This window comes from Cordyceps javanica, chromosome 3 (assembly GCF_051103115.1).
Source record: "Cordyceps javanica chromosome 3, complete sequence".
NCBI lineage: Eukaryota > Fungi > Ascomycota > Sordariomycetes > Hypocreales > Cordycipitaceae > Cordyceps > Cordyceps javanica.
In genome coordinates this window covers 3,362,554-3,387,415 of record NC_139297.1, presented here as the reverse complement: position 1 = coordinate 3,387,415, position 24,862 = coordinate 3,362,554, and the positions used below count along the sequence as shown (strand labels likewise).

General features: G+C 53.5%; 4 protein-coding genes across 4 annotated transcripts; 1 reads left to right on the top strand and 3 right to left on the bottom strand.

Moving 5' to 3' along the window:
- Positions 1-4,294: 4,294 nt before the first annotated feature.
- Positions 4,295-5,125, bottom strand: V2A60_005219 (uncharacterized protein; the record flags this gene model as incomplete). The annotated part of the gene is made up of 1 exon (XM_083256531.1): positions 4,295-5,125. The coding sequence occupies one exon, from the start codon at positions 5,123-5,125 to the stop codon at positions 4,295-4,297; it is 831 nt and encodes a 276-aa protein (XP_083112657.1).
- Positions 5,126-11,285: 6,160 nt separating this feature from the next.
- On the bottom strand, positions 11,286-12,449 carry V2A60_005218 (uncharacterized protein; the record flags this gene model as incomplete). Its single annotated transcript, XM_083256530.1, has 1 exon — positions 11,286-12,449. The coding sequence occupies one exon, from the start codon at positions 12,447-12,449 to the stop codon at positions 11,286-11,288; it is 1,164 nt and encodes a 387-aa protein (XP_083112656.1).
- Positions 12,450-14,336: 1,887 nt separating this feature from the next.
- V2A60_005217 (DUF1996 domain-containing protein) lies at positions 14,337-15,842 on the bottom strand (the record flags this gene model as incomplete). The annotated part of the gene is made up of 4 exons (XM_083256529.1): positions 14,337-14,738; positions 14,857-15,034; positions 15,182-15,303; positions 15,516-15,842. 4 exons carry the CDS (start codon positions 15,840-15,842, stop codon positions 14,337-14,339), a joined length of 1,029 nt encoding a protein of 342 aa, XP_083112655.1.
- Positions 15,843-23,977: 8,135 nt separating this feature from the next.
- On the top strand, positions 23,978-24,715 carry V2A60_005216 (transcription activator HAP2; the record flags this gene model as incomplete). Its single annotated transcript, XM_083256528.1, has 1 exon — positions 23,978-24,715. One exon carries the CDS (start codon positions 23,978-23,980, stop codon positions 24,713-24,715), a length of 738 nt encoding a protein of 245 aa, XP_083112654.1.
- Positions 24,716-24,862: the final 147 nt, after the last annotated feature.

The following is a 24,862-nucleotide window of genomic DNA, read 5'->3' as shown; positions in this document are numbered from 1 at the left end:
CTAGGCACGAAAGTGGACGCGATAAAACATGCAGCTATCATTCAAGTTTTTACAGTTCAAGAGTACTGCTAGACTGGAGCATCTTTCAGCTCTACAAATTTTCCTGTCCTCGGGCGTGCACCAAAGACATCGGACATTCTCCGTTGGGAGCCGATGCGAATACAACCAAAGGGTCCGTGATGGCTAAGGCCCCAGGGCAAATCAGGCTTGGCCATGCGGGGTGGAAATCGGAGAGCGGCCCTCGCAAAGACAATACTATTAGACGGGAAGAAGCCGAGTGAGGTAGCAGAAACAGTTGCAACGAGACAACGAGTCGAAAAGCTCATACAGATTACAAGAACGAGGGTCCCCAAACCAAGCTAGGACTAGCAAAATCCCCAAATCTTGGGCAAGACATGGCCATGCGCGACGAGGGGGCTCCACACCACCTCATCCCGGGGTTTGTGGTTCCACCATGACGGGCGCTTAAGGAGCTACCAATCCTGCCAATCAAGAAGCTCAGGCTGGCTGTAGTGGGTGATGAGCTGCAGCAGAGGCACTAGCCAATGAAGCCAGTTCGAAACCGGCCGCTGGCGCTTAGAGCTCGTTACTGACTGGTCCAGTCCGGCAAGGGGGGGTGCGTGGTGAGAGGACGGGGCAAAGGCTTCTTCACCAAGCTGTCCAGGGATGGATGACAAGACCTGTCTGTGCCGTGTGTGTTCTCGTGGGAGGCAACTCCCGGGGTTGGGGATACACTCGCGTCGCTGACAGTGGCAGGGATTGTCCGATTTGTGCAAGTGACCTGAGCACGCCGTGCGACGTGTATGGTGTGGACAGAGAAGTCGTCGCATCAAGGTGGCCGCGAGATGAGCGCTTGTAGATGGCTTCTACAGTATACATTTTTAAGCAGGAAAAGAAGAAAGAAATCCAGGAAACTGTGTAAGTAATGCAAAGAAAAAGAAGAAGAAGAGGAAGAAAAGAATACAAGCTCGTGATTGTAGCCCTTGAACAGAGCAAAGGAACCGTCTGCAATCAACAGGTATAAGTCGAGAGCTCTTTGGGACGCTCATCGAGATGAAACCAGGCCTTGATCCCACGTGGAGGACCTTTTTTTTTCCCTGAGTCTTCCCACCCCGCCAAGGCAGGGATAACATTGTAACTAGCAATCCAGCAGAGAGGGGAACTTGAAGAGACAAGGGTCGTCCTAGACATCTGCCGAGGCGCGACGGTGTGTTCTGTCCTGTTTCGACCTTTGCCTGCTGGCCCCCTCCCCTCCCCTCCCCTCCCCCTTCCATCGAGGAACCAAAAGCTGATGGCTGGCGATACGCCAATGCGGCAGTAAAAGGACACGAAACAGACGGATCAGTAAAGGGCAGAAGGCTTTTAAACCAGAAGTAATAGAGAGAGGGGGGGGGTATTGCAACGTAAATTTTCTTGACGAAATAAGGAGCGTTTAATCTGTCAAGTCCATCACAAGTTTGCCCTTGGTCATGAGCTTTCCACAAGACAGAGAACGAGTGTGTGTGGGAAAAGGCACCCAAGAACAGCACGACTGGCTGTGCATGTGTTACAGTTGACGTGATGGCCCAGGAAGCTGAAGATTTTACAAGTCTTGTACAAGAAATATCTACATGTATATATATACATGTACATACATGATCCACCATTACTATAAGTTGTGCAACAAGCAAGTTGATGTGTGTTGCACGGGCTTACAAAACGCACATCACCACATTGGCACGCAAGGCGATATGAGGGCAGGCGCGGTAAAAGATAGGGAGATGAAGGCTCGCATTGAAAAAAAGAAGGGAGAGAGAAACCAATATTTCCGGGCAGCTTCTCTATTCTCTTCGTCTTGCTTCACTTTTATTCCACTGCACATGTCCGGCATCCGGCAAAGCTGACTTGTTTGGGTCAAGAACAGCTGGATGGGATGGAAGGACTCGGATGCACATCATTATGCCGCCATTGCAATCGGACATTGATGGCAAGAAACATGCAAACTCGTTCCCTGTGCGTGTTTTCTTTTCTGTTTCTTTTTCCTTTTTTTTTTCTTTTTTGATTTTCTCTTTTCGCAACTACCGAAGGATCTCCACAAATAAAAACAACATATCACGTCCCGAGTAGGTAACATGGAGAGGAAGACGGTCGAGTACCTAGTCAGAGCTTGAACGCTTGAGTATAGGTAGGCACCACCGTACTTGGGTAATGCGTAAGTACTTTGTGGAGGGAAACAAAAGACCAAGCCACGGCGCGCCGCACCGGACCAGTCAGTACTGGTAGACAGGCAGCCCACCAAACCAGGGTCAATCCCCCTCCCGGGAGGCATAAACGTCGCCCCAATCTGACGGGTTGGATCCCACTGACAGGGATATATGGCCCTTTCATCACATTCCGAATCCCATTGACTCGGTACGCTTAAAACATTTCTACTATAGGAACGAGGGGAGGGGGAGGGGTTAATTGACAAAAGACCGACAACCACCTATTTCAAGGACTACTATCCGTAAGTAACACGACCTTCTTCAGACCCCACTGTCTCCCCCAAGATAGATTTCTACTATGCGCTTGGAAATGTGTCGGGTGAAAACCAAAAAAAAAAAAAGAAAAAAAAAGAAAGAGAGAGAGAAACAAGATGCTTCATTCTGCAATATTCGAGCCATAATGAAACCTTGCCCTTTCAAAACAATAGCTGGGGGGTTGTTTTAGCGCCTACTGGTACGTAGAGACGAGAGGCGCGGGGGGGGGGGGGGGGGGGAAGAAGCCGTCCCCCGCCATCTGTGTCTGTGTCTCTCTCTCTGGAGTCTTCTCACAGTTTCCATTGTCTTGAACAACATCCCTGTCCGCTGATGACGAGATCCACCGTCACAACAGAGAGGGGTGTTTTTTTTTTTCGAGAGCGACTGTTACTTAGATTGGACCCGCGGAGGGGGAGGGGAAGGCGAGGGGTGTGTGTGTCTGCGTGTGAAATATCCATATGCCGGCACTACTGCAGCAGAGACAGCAGAATGAGGCAGATCAAAAAACAGGGGGATCTTCCCTCCCATTGGCAGGCAGGCAGGCAGGCAGGCAGGCAGGCAGAAAGGCCGTTATTGCGGCGTAGCGTGGACTACACGAGGTTGTTGTGATATGCGTGGTTTTGCGCACGGAGAAACTCTCCGCCTGTGCATGCCTGGCTGCCTACCTATAGATTGAGCCATTCTACCTACCTATAGATTGAGAGCGCGCGCGAGAGAGAGAGAGAACGAGAGAGGGGGGGAAAGAGAAAAAAAAAGAGAGATTCTGCAATCCTGTAAGAGATGAGGAACTTCTGCGGCCCCCTCCCACTCCCCCCCCCAGCGCGCGGTTACGTCGGTGCTTCCCCCCCCCCCCTCAGTCGGAGCTTTCTCAGTCTGCCTGACTGAGAAAGTTGATTCTCTTCCTCTGGCCCCCCATGTCTGCTTGGCTGCCTTGCATCAGTGGTGGCTTCATATCGGCTCGGTACTTGACAGGAAGGCGGCCCCGTCCACTTTGCATAGCCTTCCCCCGCGGCTGAGACACGGCCATCGCTGTACTCGGTCAAAATCACGGTTCAAATTTGATCAACAAGATATATCCATGCGTAATAATGGTATAGTCACACGCTTTACTACCTAAACTGTCTGTGACTGTTGGTGGTATCAGACTAAAAGAGAGGTGGACGGTGATAGCCATCAATGCACACCGCCAACTGCATCTTTGACGCACATATCCCGCCGCACACGTCCAAATTGTCTCCAACGCCCATGTCAAATATACGATCCAGCAGGAAAATAAAAAAGTGACATGTGAAAAAGAAAAAAAAAGACCAGTCGGCAGAGTCGAAAACAAAAATAGAAACTCCCAAGTACTTTGCCGGGCCTGTCATGTCATCCTGGCGCCTATCCTTCTCCCAATATGATTGCGTGAAATCGTTGGATGCCTTCAGCATCGGCCAGCGCATTAGCACCGAAGCGTCATCCTTGTGTGGTTTTTTGTGCTCCCCGTAAAAACTCCCAGGAGGTATAAAGCAAAAGGATGAAGGGAAAAGAAAAAAAATAAGAAATCATCTAAAAGACACTGGATATGAATATAAGAAAAAAAAACATAAGAAAACAGGATGGGCTAAACAAAACTCTGGTGCCAAAGGAGAGTTTGCTCATATGCAATCCCAAGAAGGTCAAGTTGATATTGGTGTTGTTGTACGGCTACTGGCCATGCAGCAGTCGCGTTTGTCATAACGTCGTCTCAGTAATATGCGAAAGTCAGTCTCGAAACCAGTCGAGACTTGTGGGTTTTGCGGGCAAGTCGTCAGTATTTATTCAACTTTGCGTCTCTTGCCACGGGGCGCGGGTTCCATGCGCGGGGTGTAAGTGACGGTCCTCGTGACAACCTCGCGAATATGACGAACGCTGGTGCGCGGCGTCTTGGCTCGCTTCTGGTCGGCGTTATGCGCCTTGAGAGCGGCGTCCCAGTCAAAGACGGAGCGGGCAGAGCGGCCGCTGTAGGGAGAAAACATGGAGCTCACTGCGCTCATGGGCGAGTCAAAATTGGACAGTGCCGGGCTGGGAGGGATCTTGAAGCTGGGGAACGAGGTCGGACCCGTAGGCGGCGCCGACATGGGCGCCTTGGAGAAGGGACTCGGGGGTACGAGAGAAGCAGAGGCGGAAGCGAGCGCCCTTTCCACGGCCGAAGCCTTTTCCGAAGCTGAGGGAGTCGTCGCGGAGGCGGGCGACGACGGCTTGGTGCTGGTAGCGGCAGAAGTCGTCGGCGACGTCGACGCTGAGTGGTCGTCACTGGCGCTGGTGCTGGCGCTGGCGCTCGAGGTGCTGCTAGCAGTAGCAATGGCGCTGTCATCGGGCTTTTCGCTTGCGTTGGTGACAGGCGCGGATTTGAGCGTCGTGGTGTCGGCGGCGGGGGCCACAATAGGCGAGTTGAGGGACATGGCCTTGGAGAGGAAATCTGTGTAGGCCGGCGGGGGGCTGATGGGTGTCTTGATGAAGTCGGGCTCCGTCTTACACAAGACACCGGGCAGGCTCAAGCTGGAGAGAGGTGTGGCCGTGGTGACAGAGGTGGCAGATCTGATTTCCGAAGGGAAGTTGCTGGTGACGGGCGTAGCAACCTCAAGCTTGGGTTTGGGACCAGGCATTTTGAGAAGAAGATGGGGTGAAAGTTTGAGTTGGGGGCGCAAACGGATTTCTGTTCAAGGCTCGAGGAACCCAAGACAGAGAGGGTAATGACGTGGGCGGGTATCGAACAAGGGCCGCGTACAACAAACGAGCAGCCGGAGAGACGATGGGTACGAATAGGTGATGGGCGATGGGGAAGGGCGACAAGGAGGGCTGAAAAAGAGAGCGAAGGCTGCTGGCGATCGAGCAAAGGAGCAAGACGGCGAGTGGTCAGGGTCGGCCTTGAAGAAGAAAAAGAAGAAGGAAAAGAAGAAGAGAAAGAGGCAAGTGTGGAAGAAGGAGGCGGCAGCTTTGGCGGTTATGTATATTATTGGCAGCGACGAGTAATAGTGAGGAAGAGGAGCGCAGAGCACAGCAGAGAGTAGAGTACTAATAGAGCAGAGGCTAAGTAGAGCACAGCCCAGTCCAGCCAGCCCAGCGGCAGCGAGCGGTGGGTGGATGGATGGGGGTGGATGTGGTGGATGGATGGATGGTGGGTGTTTGGTGTTTGGTGTTTGGGTGTGTGTCTTGGGCGGCTTTGAAAGGAGGGGGGGGTTGAATGGGTGTGTGGGATGTGTGGAGTCGCAAAGGAGAAAAGAGGCAGAGGCGCAGAAGAGAGTGTGTGGAGGATGGATAGATGACTGGCAAGACTGGATAGTCGTGGATGGTGTGGTGGAATACGTGATGACAATTCGAGAGATGGAGAGACGGAGAGGTAGCCAGAAGAGGATGAGGAACAGGCAAAAAAGAAAAGGAAAAGAATGAGAAAAAGAAAAGGAGAGGAGTGAGGAATTGGTAAGGACAAACGAGGACCTTACAAGATACATGCCCAGTATGCAGAACTTGCTTGTTACTGATGTATCTCCTAATATCTCCCTTACGGAGTAAATACCTACTTACCTACCTACTTATTACCTTACTTAGATGGTACTTACCTTAGATGGAAGGGGGCGTGTGCTACAATTTTGGTCGTAGCAGCTTTCTAATAACTTGCTATTTCCCTACTTACCTACTTACAAATCCGTACTAAAGTACGGAGTACTAGTACCTCCTAGTACTGTGCATTGCAAGCGCTACAAGGAGTGGGAATTGGTGCCACAGCGCCCGAGCTGAGCCTGCGCCAGGCCCGACGAGCCCTGCAGCTACCAGTAGCCATGTCCGTTAATACCGATGCTCAGTAAGTAATCTGTACAGCGCTTACAGCGAGTGCTTTACAGGACATGCTCTGCCGGAATGCCCATAGTAATAATTGCAGTGATATGCACGCTGCCGCCCGCTCGTTTCAACTGGCGCGAGAACAGTCCACGACAGTAATTGGAAAAAAAGGGGGCAAAGGAGCAGATTGAACAAGAGATAATAAATTACCATACTACCAAGGGGGTTTCATCGAAAGGCTCGTGTTTAGCATCTGTCCCAGTGCGCAAGATGCCAGACGGAAATGGCTGGTTGCTGGCTGCTGGCAGGTAGCCAAAGTACTTACTGGCTGCCGGCGCATTGGTGTAAGTCGGGTCACTCATCTGACCCGGGCCTCCTCTTCGTACTGAATATCTACTAGCAGATGGGGTTCGGGGCTCAAGCTGGAGGCCAGCTGCCAGCCAGCCAGGCCAGGCCAGGATTATGAAAATAGTCATGGGCAGGGGAGGGGGGGGGACAAGGATTCGTCGTCCTTCATAGAACACCTGGCAAGCCCGTGATTTCAGGTGTCGACCAAGGCGATGGCATCGACGACAAGCACCTACCTACGGAGTACTGATATGAATGTAGGATGACTGTGAAGGGAGGCATATCTATCTCGGGTATAATCCATACTCGAATGCCGTCATCTGTTGTAGGTAGGTGAATGGCTGTCGGTTGACTGGTAAACAGCCGCCATGCCCAAGCAAAAAAAAAAAGAAAAAAAAAGTCTTAAAAAAAAGGGAAAAAAATAAGGGAAAAAAATTTAAAGACAAGATTTTACGGATACAATACAAGTAAAACAAAACCAAACAGGACATAATAAAATAAGTATTGGGTAGAATAAATCCTGGTGGACCCCCTCTGATCGCTCGGCGCCTGCTCGACAGCTGACAGCCACTCGTCTGCCTCTCGCGGCGGGGCAACCGCACGTCTTGTAGCTCCTTTCACCAAACCCCGTCCCTCGAACCACGCACGACTTGTTTCCCTCCGGCTCTCTCCCTACGCGCCCAGCCTTTCCGGCCATGCCAAAGGGAGAAATGGGAGAAGACGCAGAGTGAAGAAGAAAAAAAAAGGAGCTCCCCAGAGTCCTGTGATTCGGCCCTCGCTACCCCCCCTTCCTCTCTTCGCCCCTCAGGATCGGGGTCTCGTGTTCGATTGGGCCATCGTCCGAGGGCGTGCGCCTACCAAAACACTAGACGGTCCAGGAAAGCAGCTATCCGACGACGGCGGACGAAATGGCCTTTGTTCGGTTTCCTCTGCGCTATCCCCGCTGCTAATGGCCGTTGTCAGCGTGACTGCTGCCAGAAAAAAAAAATCAAGCCTCAGCGGTTCGCCTTGGCGTATCCCACACAATTGGTCGAGCCAGACGGCTTCGCCCCCGGGGGCCCATTCATTCTACTTTTTCCTTGCCTTGACAACCTTGGACACCTTCCTCTTGGGTACTTTCTGTTTCTGCCTCCTTGGCCCGACTGACAGACGGACAGGCCCGAGGGAGGGGGGGGCGGACGGACGCGATGACCCTTGTGGTCCTGTTGCAAGAAAAACTTTGGCTCAGATTAACGGCGCCGCCGGTCTCGCCGGGACCGGGGACGCGGCGCAGCTCCGGTCTCCTACCCAGCTTCGGGCCAAGCAGTGGGGAAGAGGACTTGCCAACACTCCTCAGACCAGTCCAAGGCTAATGCACTGCTACTATTAGCTGCACCAGTCTAGGAAGAGAGCATAATCATCGCAATGTGCGATATACAGGCAATGACACGTCAATTTAAAGCATGCAAGAATACAGAGCCTCTTTCGTCTCCCATCATGACCAGCCAAGACTGCCCGTCTCGGCCTTTCTGCTCTCGAGACTCTCACATGCTTCACCAACACACACACAGCCTGCTCTGCTTCTGTTAAGCGCCTGGACCCAAAACAAGTCTCTTACGTACCAAACTCGTGCCTATTTCTTGTTATTAATTACCGTCATTCTTCACTCAATCTGAAAACGCACACACCACCGCCCGCCACCCTGTGCGTGCGTGCGTTGCCCCGGACTCCCCCCGGGCCGCAGAGCGCTTCGACACCAATCCATTGGTTCCCTGCGCTGCCGCTGTCCCACGACACGGCATCGTGGCCCGCGAGCCGCCGACTTCACCACCATCCAGTACTTGGTTTCCTCCGTGAACTTCTGTCTCGGCTCATGCCTTGTTTGGTGTATCACCAGCCGCCGGGCCTTGTCCACAACAAATGAAGCCACACCGGCGTTTTCTCGACCTGGTCTCCCCACCCAAACTAAGGGACGCCAATAAGCACGGAGCTACTCAGTCAGTATGCGTCGCCGCAGCCTACTTACTGCCCGCCATAATCTGCAATTTGGTACCAACGTTTTTTTTTCTCTTCCTTTTTGTGTACCTTGGACCCGCGCTCAAATTAATTGTTTTTTGCCGTCGCAATTGATACCTCCGCTCGCATGTGGCTACTCGGCAATTTTAGGCTTTTTTTCCCCCTCTCCCAGCAGAGGAACCCCTTGTCTACAAGCGCCTTTGCATGCCCTGCTTATTACATACCTACCTACCTAGGTAGGTAATTAAGTAGGTATTTCATGCATTGCTGGTACATTCGACCAACGAGACGCCGTTTTCTAGAACGATTCGGACCATCAACAACCCCCATGCCCCCTCAACATGTCTTCATGTCTCACTCTCTGGTGTCAGGTCCCCGGCCTTTTACACTCTGACCGCTTCCCTCACCTTCCCTTTTTCCTCCTTTCTATATGGTGGCGTTTTTTTTTTATCTTTTTTTGCACACCTTTGGGCTTGGGCTTTTTGTGGCGCCCGACCAAGCTAACAGTCAGCCAACTGGCTTCTTGCACGTAGCTCGTCGTGCCGTGAACCAGACTCCCGGGACCAATAGTATGTCCTCGCGATTGGTCAGTGCCCAACGGCGCTGTGGTTTCCCGTTGGAGAAAAAAAGAATCTACCCGCAATCCCGCCTCCAAGACACCGCTCACGATGTCGGAGAGTGTCATGTAAAAGGGTCTTGCATCGAGCTGGCCAGCCGCCCTCTACTTGAGGCATTGGGAAAACGAAATGGCCTTGTCTTTGCTCCTTTTTTTTTCATTTTGCCTTGCTTCATTCGTAGCTGTTCCTCCTGTGCCACGCATGCCCAGGCTAAGAACGCCTGGAGACGCGTTACGCTACCTACCCACCTTGCTATCACCGTAGTTTGCATCTGCAGGCAGGCAGGCATCAGAAGGAAACGCAGATAATTTTTTTACAATGCACCGATCAACATTGGGCACAAAGTGGCTTCTGACTCATTCATCCTGACCGGGCAACGATATCCAGCGTGGCTGGCCTGACAGCGCGCGTGTTCCACGAACCCATCATCACGGTAGTACATGATTACCTGCCCTAGCAACGGTCCTGAGGAGCGTTGAACCCACGCCGAGGATTCACAAAAAGAGGTTTTGCCAACACATTATTCTTTATCAGCTAGTTTGAGGGCCGCCGGGAAACCCCCTCTTGTGAGTCGTTGATAGATACGCCACGGCGCTCCCAAGTTACGCTACTTGGGTGGCGCGAGGCAGCAGCTAGATGGGCCCTTTTTCTTTCTTTCCGCTGTGTTGAAACGGCAAACTGCCATGACTATCCGGGTTCAAGGTTATCCAGAATGTACCCATCATTGCATTTGCAAAGTTGTCGACAGGTCGAGATGTAGCTTGGCTTGCAAGTAGGTGATAGACCAACAAATTCGTTCAATGACAAAGGCAAGAACCAGAGCCAAAAGAGATGGCCGAGCTGGACCGTATGCATTAAAGAACAACATGTGCTCGGAATCATAATCTTTGTCTTGATTTGGCCACTGTAACGTAGTTGTCGCAAGAGAACCGGTTTACTTTGTTATACCTTGTCCCGATACTTGCAGTTGTCCGCACTACAACCTGCAAAAGCCATCACCACCACCAGAACCAAGTCTCGAACGGGACAATCAGTCAATAGGCTCACCCCATCTACACACCATCATGTCCGTACCGCTAATGTTCTGCGTGGCTTGCATATTGTACAACAACCCCATGATGTTCGCCGCGGTTTTGCCCAGCCAGGTCCCTTCTGCCTCTCTGCAAATCCCGGCCCACCAAGCCTTGCATCTCGTTTATTTTTATTTTTTTGGCCCTTTGCATTGAGTCCGGTGGCTTGCATGCAGCAATCCCCTCGTTTAGCCCTTTTTTCTCTCCTTCTCCAGCACAAGAGAAATGTAAAAAAAAAAAACAAAAATGCTGACCAAGTATGCGGCAGTGGGTGTGTGTCTGCTGACGGATTAGTCTGGAGGAGCCATGCAGGGCGTAATCCTGCCCAAGCGGCAAATGCACAACAACGACGCAGTAGCATAATGGTCTTGTTTTTCTTAACACGTGCAGATATATATATATAGATGGTAGCATCTGATTATTACAAAGCGCGCGCGCGCGAATCAGGGCTCTCTATCGGCATGTCTCTGATGTCCCAAAACGGCAAATTGCAGCGACACGAGTAGGTGCCCCATGTTTTGTGAGCAGGCAACAAACGCGGACAAAAAAATGCAAAGGGCATTCATATTGGTATTGAGAAAAGATCCAATTGTGGTATATTCAAAGAAGCAAAGTGCGAGAGAAAAAAAAAAGGCCTGCCAGACGATTCCGACTCCAACAGGTTGAAGCAGCATCAACCCATTCACATCTACTCTACTCTACCCTTTCCCCCTGATCGAAAAGTGTGATAAACGTCATGTCCAAAAGATCATACCTCTCTTCTTCCAGTTTCCTGCAGCCAGATTAGAAAAGAGGAAACTTGTACCTTTTCATGCTGTCGATGCCGTTCCAGGCATGACACGTAGTGGCGTTCCTCGCGTCGTCGTCCCGCAGAGTTTCTTTTTCCACATGTGCGTCCTTTTTTTTCGTTCGATAGGCCGCAGGTGCAACACTTTTTGTTGTTCTGCATCGTTTTCTTACATGCCACCAGTAGGTAGCTGCACGTCGCCGACGAGATCGTCAACGTTGATGCCGGTGGCATCCTTGACGGCCGACGTGACGGGGTCGGCGGGGGTACCATCAGCCAGACCACGGACGGAAACGGTCTTGGCAACGTCCGCAATCTCGGCCTCGAGCTGCTGGACCAGGTGCTGGACCTCGGGGGTCAGAGAGTTGACGTCGCCGGTAGTGGGAGCGGTGGGGACGCCGCTGCCACCGACAAGGTCGCGGGCAGACTTGGTCTTGCGGATATTCTCAATCTCGGCCTTGAGCTGGTCGATGAGCTGCTGGACCTCGGGACTCATGGTGTAGATGTCGCCGGTGGCGGGGGCGTCGCCGCCGACAAGGTCGCGGGGAGACACGTTCTGGCTGATCTCGTCGATCTCGCCCTTGAGCTGGTCGATGAACTGCTGGACCTCGGGGCTCATGGTGTAGATGTCGCCGGTGGCGGGGCCGTCGCCGCCGACAAGGTCGCGGGGAGACACGTTCTGGCTGATCTCGTCGATCTCGCCCTTGAGCTGGTCAAGGATCTCTTGGACCTGGGAGTTCACGGAGTCAACGTCGCCCACGGCGCCGGCTCCCGGGACCGCGGACTGAAAGGGGACGCTGGCGCCGGCATCGGCGGCGGTCGGCGGGACAATGTTCCCGGGAAGGACGGCGCGGGTGCCGAGGGACCCGACGGCCTCTTTAACGACTCTAGTGAGCTCGGCGGCGAGATCGGCGTCGGTAACCTTGTCGGCGGCACCGGTCGCCTGGGAGACGATCCCGTCGACGCTTGCGACGTTGCCGGCGGGCGCGGGCGGCTGGACCGCAGCGCGCGCGTTGACCTTGCCGCGGGCGTCGGCGCCGTTGACGACGACGCTGGCCTCGAGCTTGTTGTCACGGCCGAGGACGCCGCCGGGCTGGCCTAGAGCGCCGCCGAGCACCTTGACGGGGTCGCTGGCACCAGCGAGGCTACCGAGCGGGGTCGCGCCGGCCAGGGTCTGGACGGGGAGGCCCTCGACGAGGCCGCGGGCCTCGACACTGCCCGTGGCGTCGGCGGCGGCGACGCTGATGTCGGCCTTGACATCGCCGGTGATGGGGGCAGCGAGGGCCGAGCCGCAGAGGCTGGTGAGAAAGAGGCTAGCGGTAGAGACCTTCATCTTGCCAGCAGCGAATCGTTATCGGTTGTTCTGGGACAAAGAAGGAAGGGGAAAAGAGAGCAGGCAGCGAGCGTATTGCAGCAACAGCAGTGATATGAAGGAGTGTATTGGGGTGAGTGGTTGCTGAGGGCTGTAGAGATGAGGAAGAGAGAGAGTCGAACCGGAAGAGGCTCTCGGGGCCGTGATATATACCCCCTCCAGATCATCATCACTCTTCTCTCTTTATGCTTTCTTCTTTTACTCCTCCGCGGTCAGTCCAATCGGTCTATTCCCCGTCGCGTAGCTCCCTTTTCCTGGATGAACCCTTGCGAGATGGGGCAAAAGACGACGCACAGCAAATGGGCCTGCCTCGCTTGGGGCCATGGCAGCGTTTTGGACGTGAGACCATGTCATTTTCTTGGTGTGTTATCGCGTCGTGCAGGTCGCACCATGTCAAAACCCCACGCAGTGGTCGCAAGCAAAAAAGGTCAAGCAAGAGAGCCCCCCCCCCCCCCCCTCGCGGGGGAAGGCCAGACTTACTCGGTGTCGTTTACCTCGGCGCGGGTTTGGGTCGGTGTGTGAGACAAGTCACGACAGACACGGCAGTCAGATCTGCGAGCGCACATGCAGGCACTCGGAAATTGCCGTGCAGGGTGTGCCAATCGCTGCAATGATTGGTTTTGGCGAGATATGGATGAGGACAGGGGGGCAAAGATGGACAAGCACCACGATGCAGCAAACGTATGAGCGGCCTTGCCTTGCGCCAGCCTTATCCCTACCCGTCTGCCGTTCTCCTCAGATCGCTTATTAGACAAAGCCCAGGTGGGAAAAGAAAAAAACAATAGGATCGGCGCGCTAGCGGAAGTCTGTTTTCGCGACTACCAGTAGCAATCTTTTTTCGCAAGTGACGTATTAAACAGTGTCTCGGATACATTTCTTCTTCGTCACTTTCTGTTTTTTTATGTAGAGAGGGCGGCGCGGAGAGATTTGTTTACCACGAAAGGTAGGGGAAGATGCAAGTTGACTATCAGTTTGTTGTTGTTGTTGTTGTTGTTGTTGTTGTTGTTGAGGTTGAGGTTGAGGTTGAGGTTGTTGTTTCGCAAAGTAGAAGACATGAAATATTTAGAGAGAAAAGGATGAATTTACAATTTTTTTTGGAAAGAATCAACACTCTAGAAAGTTTTGCCTCTGCATTTTTCGTGTGTGTTTATTTGTACGATCGAAAGTGATGGGTTCGTAATCTCCCATCGTTTCATTGTTAACCCATGCTCTGGAGTGAGACCATTTTTTATTAAACTCAAAAAGTAAATATTAAAAACACAAGCAGGGCCATGTCTACCCATCATCGCTCCTAGTCTCTACTAGTAACTCAGTAGTGCGTGATGGTACGGGGGTTTTCCGCTCTTTCTCTGAGAAAGCTGCACCTGAGCACACGGGATTTGCCAGCAAACACGCACATACGATACGACGCTGAAGTTCCATCCGAACCCCTGTAAGCCACAAGAGACGCTGACGAATATTTCAGGGGAAAATACGTGGTCTGCAATATCTCATGGGTGTCTATTTGCCTGGAATTTGCAAGAATTGTACCAGTATTTGCAACTGTCAAGGGTTCGTAAACGCGCCTTTTCCTGACTGTATCCAGTTCTGGCCCATGTTCGTACATGTGAACGGACCCATGTGCATAGCAAACCAACATCTACATTCTGTCGGGAAGAAAAAAGATGGAATCAATTCAAAAAGGTAAACAAAAGTGATACCATGTCAGCCCATACACGGCTGTGCTTCGTGTAGGTTGTCAAGTAGCCAAACTGATGCAATGTAGCGTGACACAACCTCAATGTATGACCATCCCACTCCCGCTACGCGAAGCGAACTTGCCTCTCGACTACTTGCAAAATTTGCTCTTTAAACCGCGTTTCCAGTGACCGGGTTGTTGCCCGGAAGCCTGTTCAGCGGTCCCTGCTTGCCTACCGGCTCCGCCGGCTCGGCAACCTCAACCTTTTGCGTGCTCGAGTGGCCCGGGCTGCCGTCCTGGCCGACGTTGAGGCTGCAGCCGCGGTCGTCGACGCCGCGCGGGCCCGTGCAGGTGGCGATGGCGTCGTCGAGGCGCTGCTGGTCGGTCCAGCCCTGGAGGTAGTCGCCGTGGAGGCCGTAGCCCGTCGGGTCGCCCATGGCCCACACGAGGCGGTTCGGATCCTGGATGGCGCCCGTGTCGTAGAAGAACTCGTAAAACACGGACAGGATCGCTTTGGGGTGCGACTCTGGGCAGACCCCAAAATTGTACGCGCCGATGGCAGGAAACGCCATCTATACCGGGGTAAGAACAAGATCAATAGATTAGCATTGTGCTCAGCGTTTCCGAAAGGGGGAGCGTGGAATGAATGTATGCCGGCAGGGAATGGAGCGAGATGTCATCTCTACATACATGGTCCTTGTGATTGCCGCTGTCGAGGCTCCGGCCGTCCCAGCAAGATGGGAAGAAGGTCTCGGCACGCATGCGGCCACAGGGCAGACGGCTCATGTGCGGCGTCTCACCCTCGTTGGGCCCTTCGAGGCAGAAATGGGCAATGGCCTGCTGTTCGAGGCTGGACTGGTTGTATGTTCTATGGTGCGTTTGAAGGCCAAGACAGGATTAGTTTCTCAGAGTCATCTTCAAGACGTGAGAACAGCTCCTTTTCCCCAAATCAACGCGTCATCCAGCCTGCTTGCACCCAAGAAGCTCAGGTCATCTGCAACTGCCTCGCACGTACCTGAGCAAGGGATCTCCTGTGACCATGCGAAGCCCACGTGGAGGCGCAATCGGGGTAGGAGCACCGTCGCAGTTTTGTCTGCCCGGGGCGTAGTCGCACGCACGCTTGATGTAGTATGCGGCCTGTTAAATTTTTTTTGTCAGTATCTGGTGTTGAGAGTGACCATGACGATGGATGGCCCATTCCTTCATGGCTTTGGGTATCCCACAAAGCTTGACGTGTTCCGGATGGGTGTATGAAGAAACCGAGATTTTAAAAGAAGAATTGTGTAGTGAGACGAAAGAAGAAGAAAAGAAAAGAATGACGAGAAAGAAAGGAGCAAGCAAAAACTCACGTTGCCTTGCATGGTGACGAGCTCGAAGCGACCGTCACGACGCTGGTGGTAAAGCTGCGGCTGCCAGTAGTTGCTCTTGTCCAGGAGCTTGTCACAGGTCGTCGCCAGCGCGCTTCGAGCCTGTTCGTTGGACTGCGTCTGCTGAAAGGCGGTGCCCCCCGTCACGACGTGGACGTGCGGCGAGATCTGGCCCGGCCAGACGATGGGATCGCCGCGCTGGATGGTCAGCGGCGAGCAGTTGACGGTGAACAGCTGCGCCTGCGCCGTGCCCAGGACGAGGGGGCCGGCCAGGGCGGCAGCAGACAGTACAGACCGTTTTGAAGGCATCGCGGGGGTAGCAGCGCCCAGAAAGGAGGGGAATTGAGGGCAGGATAAAGAGGTCAGCCCGAGAAAGGTAGACAAAACGAGGCAAGTGATGACGGCCTGCACAGCAACAACACTGGTCAGAAAAGCGATGGTAGCTTTGCTCAACACTGGGTTGATTTGGGGGAGTGGATAGGGTTGTTATATGTTATAACACGTAAATGTCCCTCATATAGAGTATCCTTTTCCGGCGCCTCATCTTCTTCATCCCAACTTACACATGCCTACGGGCAGTTGTCCCCTTCACAGCTTACCACGCCATGCGACGTTGTCTCCGCTTCGTGCATTCCATCGGCCGCTGCGCCAGAAAATGGTCAACGAATAAGACTGATTGGTAGAGAGGCTAGAGCTATTGTCGTATCTGATGACATTCGTTTCTAGAGCATCATTGAAGGACAATGAGCATGTGGCAGTGGAGACCGGGGGGCCGAAGGATTCGGGACAAGGGCAGCACTGGCTCTCCGCGGTCTGAGCAAAATCATCCCAATGTTGCAATACACCTGTAGTTTGTATTTTAGGGTTGCCGCTAGGCAAGCTATTGAACAGAGCCAAGGGCGCGGGCAAGTAGCGCAGATGGGTGACAGGAGGTTGTGCAGGTCATACGTGGTTGGTTTTCTGACATATCATAAGCGCTGTTATAGGCCGCGATGGCACAAATCCGAGCTTCCCCGCCGTGGGGTTCGATTTTTTTTATTTTCTCCTAGTGAAAATCCGCTTAAATGATCCATGCAAGCTCTGCCCTTGATGAAAGGCCTGTTGTAACCTCGTACCCTCTCCTGTATATAGTCCAATACCAATGGGCCGATTCCCTGCATGACCGATTCTAATACAGAGACGGGCCCGCATGAGCTCTGAGCCTCAATGGCCTTCTTCTTCGGTAGAGCTGTGACATTCAGAAAAAACTCTCGCTGGGGATGGCAGTCAATGCGACTCTGTCATGGCTTTGACACGCGACTACTTGCCATGTCGGCAGACTTGCCTTTTCTCACCAAGGGGGCGCTTCAATGGAAGCTCATCAAGCGCTCGACATCCCGACAGGAAGTAACCATTCTTCCGTCTTCTGGTCAAAGGTATATCTAAATTTCATAGTGGTTTGAGTTTCATGGCTGTTGTGGGAGAAGGAAAGTGGCATACCATTCAGGCATTGAACGCTGTCCTGGGGAGACCTTGTTCTGGCAAATCCCATTTCCAAGCTGAGCAAGTCCTCTACTGTGCCTCTTTCTCGGGCTATCTGTGGTGCAGCATCCCGAAAATTGTTGTTTCTAGTGCTCGACTGTCTTTAACCCCCTTCGGCAGGTGACATGTTGGCTGAGCTAAAAGCCGCGCCGAGCTCCAGCATCTGTGCTGGCATTAGTTGGGGGGAAGGCCGTAGGCAAGACTCAAGAGTGAGCAGGTAAATCTAGCATGATTACAGATATGCAGAACAACGCACTCGTGGACAAGATTGGATGGTAGCTTAGTTTTCCATTTTCTTTTCTTTTTTTTCCTGTTTGCTTTTGTTTTTCTTGCTTCTTTGGGGACGACTGGTGCGGAGTGTGCGGAGAAGTGACCGGGAGGAGCTTAATGGTTCACAATATAATAAAATGACGAAATATAGGAATGTATATGTAGAGCTTGAGGGCGTAGGAGTGAAGAAACCAAAGAGTCCTTCGCAACATTGCCGTCTGTATGCCGTTTCTATCGCATACATCAGTAGGTAGGGTTGACCAATCGTTCATGCCCCAAGCGATGGTTGAGACGATTACCTGCCTTTGTTCTTCCACAGCAGCCGCCCAAGCAAAAATTTCGCAGTCATCTTGAACTCGCATTTCAGTCATGAGATGTCTTTAGCGCGAGACAGTTTTGGCTGGCATGTCCGAGACCATGAGCTATGACGGTCGTAGAGGTGGTGGACATGCGCAAGATGCGCCATGGGTGTCAGACGTCAAAGTGATTCAATCGGTCCGTCTCGCTCCGAATCTGACCCCGCCAGTTCCTTTTCAGAAGTTTGTAGGCATGCCACAGCTCATCGTCGTCCGATGACGGGAGGTGCATTTCTATGGGGCTACGGCGTCGCCTTGTCTACGTTGGCCATACTGGTAAGCAGGCGCAAACTGCTGATGCTGAGCATCGGTGCCGGCTCTGAGAAGCTCCCCGTGGCCGCACATCTAGTACTTTGAACTTGTGGGTTTATATAGGGATCTTGTGGCCCGAGGCTAGCCATCACGCTCATCGCAGTGCCAGCACGGCACACCACGCGTGAGGATTCGGGCCGGCGACGAGTCGGCCGCTGTCTGCCCACCTGTTCCCCTTTGCTCTGCACCCCATTCTCCATTTTGGCATATAGGTGGTTATGTTCGGACATGACCACTCGTCTGTTGCTATCAACCTCCAACACGATGAGAATACGGGTGCGGGGAAATCAGATTGGCGATGGAGCCTAGATGGTGATAATTGGTCCATGGATGGGCTATGGCACTCAAGTAAAATGTCCAATGACGTGGAGGGCATGCGCCGAATTGGGAAGCCAGGGCAGCCCCTAGTCGCGATCACCGGCCGTGGAGATGGATACCCTATACGGAATACAGAATGGACTACATTCTTGCCACGCAACTTCTGCATCAGGCTTTGGTGAATTCTGTGTGAAACTGTGCTTTAACGGGAGGGGTCCGAACTTTGGTCAACATCGTGGTATTTGGTGCTGGTTTTGACCAGACCTGAGCCGTGTATATATGAACTGCACAACAGGCAACACGTCCTCATGCGAGTTCCGTGGAGGCCGCCAGCTGAATACCAGTAGCGTCCAAGTCGAACCCAATGAGTCAGGGCCCATACTATGAAAGACAGCACAGAATGCAACACGCGCAACGCTTGAAAAAGAGGAAAATAAAAAGAAAATAAAAAGAAAAGCAACAGCACTGCGCAACTGTCCTTGACCAGAGGGTACTAATGGACAAAGAGCTTGCCGGGGATAGAGGTAGCCAACATGAGCGCCGCCGGGTCCGGGCGGACGCGCAAGTGCCGGGAGAGAGAAGGCGCTGATTCTATTGGCTCACCGACTTTTTACAATGCACTCTACAGGAATCAGCGCCGAGGGCTTAGACGTCGAGCATTCCACGCGGAGGAACTCGTACCGTAACCAGGGAAGGCGAAGCGATAATACCATTCCCGTTTCGAGATCCTTTTCGTGCCAGCTTGTCTGAGGCGAAGCAGTGGTCAGCTGCCGCGCCCAGAGTCTCTTGTCAGCTTGTCTGGGCCGAAGCGAGGATTGTTGGCATCATGTTACAGGAACTGTGCGGAAAGCATCTCCTCAGGGCTGCCCGATAGTGGAGACGTGACAGTCATGATGACGTCCCGCAGTCACCGCTTCAGCGGGAAGCCATTCTGGGAAACGAGTTTATTTTTTTTTCGACGACTGTGCCGTGGCATGGCGAAGCAAGCGCGGCGGGCTAGGCTTGGACGGACGTGTGTCTTTGATGCGACGGGCGAGCCTGACGAATGTGTGCGTTATCCTCGCGCCCAAGACGAGGGGCCATCGTCATGGCACGAACACTGCATCGGAGCAACCTTTAGGCATGATGCTACTTAGTGGCCATACTAATACATACCGAGTCGTAAGTAGGCTGTTCGGCTGTTAGGTAACTGGGTTGATAAACTGGCACGCATAAAGTCTTGGGTTTTGCAGTACGGAGTAACGTCTCGGGAGATGGTGTGCTCGCCCTGAGCTGGATAATTAAAGAGTTGCCAGCTCAGAAGCACCTTTTTAGGTAGACATGTCCGGGGCAGCCCGTCGATCACTGCCTAAAGCGGCGAGGGCGCAACGGGAGCTTTTGCCATTTTTCACAAGGTATGAATGAATTTCAGCGGCCATCAGGCTGGGGCTAGGATGATGCTTGGACGTTGGGTTTTGCTGGCCAGGGACAGGTTATTATTAGGCCATCACCTCATCAACGGAGCATGGTAGGCTAGTTGTGATTAGAATTTAGTGGTGCAAGCGGTGGTATCAAGCGAGGCGTGGCTGGACATGAGCTAGAGCTAGACCAGGGCTGTTGGGCAAATGGCGAGGCGGAAGAGCGTCGAATTCGGCAACTTTGTTTTTGCCACCAGCATCATCTTCATACTGGTAGAAGTTGCTGTTGATTTGAAAGGCTAGTGGGCACTGACGACAAGTGAGCAGGAGGCCGGGTTGCGCCGGAGGGGGGGGCGACGGACGGGACGGGATGCTGGGAAACAGGGCTTCTGGTATCAAAGCTGGGTTTGTGGCGGTCTCTGGCGTGGTGTGATGATTGTGGTTGTACCTAGTATGTATGGTGTGTGTATGGAGTGCTGCGGTTGTTTGGTGGTGGTGGGAAGGCGATGAGGGAGGGAAGAGGAGGAGGAGGGGAGGAATAAGAATTAGAAAAAGATGGCGAGGGAAAGTGTGGCAGACAACGTCTTGATCAAAGTATTGATCAAAGTCTTGTGGACTGAAGAATAATTGATGGCACAGTAGAATCAAGGTCGATCGATTTGAGGATGAGCGATCCTGTGACGGACGAATACGAGTCGCGCGTCTGTGTCATATCAGAAGCAAAACGGGCAAAGCAAAGGCAAGACGGGGTTGACAAATGACGAGTAAACGATGGTGCTCTCTGACGGGCAAGAAGCGACAGGGTAACAGGGTAACAGAGGCAGCATGAGAAGCAGCATGAGAGGCCGAGAGGCAGCATGAAGCAGGCAGCATGGCTGGAGCTGAGAGGCGGGCCAAATGGAAAAGAGTGGATACCAAAGCGCAGAAACAGGGTGGCGCGACTTCTTCGCTGCAGACAGCCAATGAGAGAGGCGGAGATGGGCCAGCCACCTAGCATGTCCCCACATGGGAGCTGAATCAGCCAGTCACAGGCCTTAAAAGACGGTAGCCCCCCAGCCCTCAAATCACGTTGAGGTATTTTGGCTTTCTCCTCCTGCACGGTCCAATCAAGTTGGCCAAGGCAGTTTGGCCCGTCTCTTGTCCGGCACTGCTGTGTAGAACCGCTGGTCACACAGGTTACACAAGCTGCACAGACTTGCGCAGACTGTTGTCGGCACGTCGCATGATTGGTGAAGAGAAGAACAAAAGAAGAAAAAGGGAAGACGAGGAAGAAAATTCCCATTCTTCTACGGATAATTTCGGACAAATCAGCGCCCCCAGCAAGGCAGTGCGGTGCCGTGCTACGACGCTACCTACTTACCGATTAGAAGAGGTACGTATCTGTCCAACAAGCCAACTACCTATGTACCATTGGGAGAGAGGGGGGGGCGGAATCCTGGACCAACCACGACGGCACATATCCCGCTCCACACCCGAGTTTGGGCCGAGGAGGCTAGCTAACGTTGGTCGCCAGCGCAGCGCCCAGTGCCATTGCACAATTAGAGCCAGGACAGGCGCTCCGAAGCAGCAAAGGGGAGAGCCGGGCAGCTACTACATACGCAACTGTAGCGAGATCTTGAGGAAGAGAGAGAGAGAGAGAGACGAGAGAGATAGTGACCGCCGTTGTTATTGCGGTTGTTGCTTGTAAGTTGGCAATTGCGACGTTGTCGCATCATTCTTTTTTTACCTTTTGTTTTTACCTTTTTTTACTTTTTTTTTACTTTTTTTTTTCTTTTGGCTTTTCCCCCATTCCACCCCCCCTGTCTTTGGCATGGTCGGCCCTTGATTGCCATGTCGCCGCGACGAGCCCCGGTCAGCCGTTTCCGCAAGTGATCCCTCACGCTCGATGCAAAAGAGTAAGTAGACGGAGAGAAAGAGAGAAAGAGAGCGAGGGAGCTCGGCAATGCGCCGGCTTGAGGACGGGTTGGGCGTGGAAACTCCGAGGTGGTGGTGTCTTGTTGTGCCTCGTGGTGGTGGGTTGTCTGACTGAGTTTTGCCGGGTTTGACCGGGGCAGCAAACGGCAAGAGAAAGCAACAGGCGTGAAGCAAACGGCGACAACAAGGCGGACAAATGGACGGGCAGACGGACCGGGCAGACAGAAAAGCAGGGTGTATTCAAATTGCATGTTTATGACTTGCAACAGCCGCCTTGTTATAGCTGCGAGTTGCCAGCTGCTCACGGCCAACCGCCCGCTGCCAACCGTCGGCATCATCACCATGACCATACCCAACCATACCGCCATCAATAATCTCCACCGCCTCCACCACCGTCACCATCACCACCAACAACAAAATCTCTCTCATCAGGTCCATTGACTGCGTTTTTGCAGCCTGCAGTCACTCTGTTATGCATTTTCTACAAGCTTCTTTACACCTTTTTCTTGGCCCAATTACATTAGTACAGCCAGCCTTCATTATGACTCTCCCATTTATCTTGGCCCTTTTCCTTCCTTTCCCCTCCCTCCACCCCCGAGGTACCCTACCAGCCTGCCACGCCTGCCTAAGTACTTACTTGCCTACCTAGGTACCTACCTACCAACCTACCTAGCCAACTACCTAAGTACTAACCCCCCCTCCCTATTCTTCCCCCTGCTAGCACCATCTGCAAGCCCACTGTGCCCGCTGAAACCTCCAAAAACTACTCGCTCCTCCAAATTCTTCACGCACCAACCACCTCTCTTCCATCCGCTAACCGGCCCCCTCCCAGCCAGCAAATCAGCTTCTCGCTCCGCGTCTTTTCTCGAGGCCATCGCATCTTCGCGATACAAGAAGCCTATCATCGTCTTTGTTGCTGTCCTCATTCTCCTCGTCATTGGAGCATTCATTATTGTCAGCTGACACGGCGCGTCTGCGGCGTCTGCTTCATCTACCCTCGACATTGTCGACCCCCAATTCCCAATTCCAGCAAATCACGCCTTTTTGTGTTGGCTTTTTTTCTCTCCTCTCTCTGTGTCGACACCGGCCGCTGCGACGCGCGAATCTACGGCCCAACATCCGACCGTCGCACAACTTCGAGGTGAGAGCTCCTGTCCTGTCCTGTCCTATCCTTTCCCTTGTACTCGCCGTCATCGTCATCATCCTCGAGCCGCCCTCTCGTCCATCCCCTTCTCTTCCTCTCCCGCGCGCGCACCCTCTCTCTCTCTCTTTCTCGGCCGACCTCTCGCTTCCGTTGCGCCGCGCCGCAACTCGGTCTGCGCGCTTTTCCCAGCCTTACTTGCTGGAGCACTCCCTCGCGCACGCGCACACCCAACACAGCACAAGCTCACACAGTTGTAGTCTGCCTGTTGTACGAGCCGTCTTCGCCTCATCCTACCCAAGCACAATTGTACGACCACCGTCGTGTGTAAGTTTCTGTCCTTGCACGACCCTTCTCTCTTCCTTCACCCCTCCTGCCCGTCTTTTGCGCCATCCCGCGCCGTCCGCACCGCCTGTTCGCAAAGCAAGTCGATTCGCTCGCTGGTGAGCCTCATCGCATGCAACCTCGCTGCACGCTCCCGACTTCCTGCGACGAGACCATGCCGCTTCGAGCATCACCACAGTTGCCTTGCTTTCTCGACGCGCTGCGGAACCGCTCTCCTCCCGGCATCGTCATCACTGCCCGTTTCCGTTACCACTTGGACCGCTCATCTCCCTATTGGGCCAGCAAGCGGCCCAATGCTGCCATCCTTCGCATCGGGCCCCTTTGCACTGGCCTGAGCTGCGCCGGCCTGTCAAGACCGATTTATCCCTCCCCTCCAGCTCCTCAGGAGCCTGCTCAAGCATCCCCCGCTGTCGTGCAGTACCTGTCACGCCCTGCATGAGCTTTGCCAGCGCATCGATGGGGGAGGGGCAACACCACAACACATTACCACCACCACCACCACTACAGTCACTGCTACCACCGCCACAGCCCACCCCCCTCCCCAACGGCTTGCTTGGGCTGTGTCATCGCAGACCACCCTTTATGCACTCGCCCTTGTTGCTACCTATCCGTGCCTGACCACACATAAATCCCGTCATGTAATTCGCTAACCTCGCCGGCATTTGTAGATTTGTGCGCCTTCATAAACCGCCTCGCTGTGTCTAGCTGGGTACACGCCACCACTGGCGTCTCATATACTGCGGTCTCTCTGCAACACCAGGTACCCGCTGCGATTAACAAGTCGCACAACCGATCTCAGTTCCCTCGCCCGCCTGCTGCCAATACACCACGACATCGGACCAGCTCTTGGTCCACGCGCACGCGCACACAATGTATCAACCTCAATATGGCGTCCCACAACAGGGCATGCAGCCCGTCGCCTACAACATGAACGGCATTCAAGCTGCCGCCATGGCTGCTACTGCTGCCGCATCTGGCTCAACGTATTCCTACATGCACTCCGACCCCAACATGCCTCACACATCTCCCCGAATGGGCGGCAAGAAAGATGGTCGCGCCTCTCCCCGAATCAACAACCAAATACCGCGCCGAGTCAGCCAATCTGGAGTCCCCAATCCGCAGGCCATGATGGGTCGACCGGGCGTTCCCCAGGCCCAAATGGCCATGGCTCACCCGCAGTCTCCCGAGTTGGCCTCGAGCGGTGTCGAAGAGTCTCCGCTCTACGTCAACGCCAAGCAGTTCCACCGAATCCTGAAGCGCCGCGTTGCCCGCCAAAGATTGGAGGAGCAACTTCGCCTAACTTCCAAGGGTAGGCGCCCATACCTTCATGAATCGCGTCACAACCACGCTATGCGCAGGCCCCGCGGACCCGGCGGTCGATTCCTCACGACCGAAGAGGTTGCCGCCCTGGAGAAGGATGGCAAGGGCCCAGAGGATAGCCCCGAAGAAGGCGAGGGTGATCTTGACGAAGCCAAGGAACTCAGTGGTGCAGGTACTGGTGCTAAGCGCAAGTCAGAATCTGCCCCAGATGGGCATAACAAGAAGCCGAGAAGAGATGACGGTGTACAAGAGGAAAATGCCGAAGCCGCTTCGGAAACCAGCCGATGAACCGGTCGTACATGACAATCGGACACCAGTCTGGAATTGTTGCAAGTACTTGTCACGATTTACGAATGCTGCTGGGGGGCCATCGTTCTTTCTCCAGCCACCTTGTTCTTTCCGAATTTCTTCTTCTCTCCAGACCAAGATGTCGGT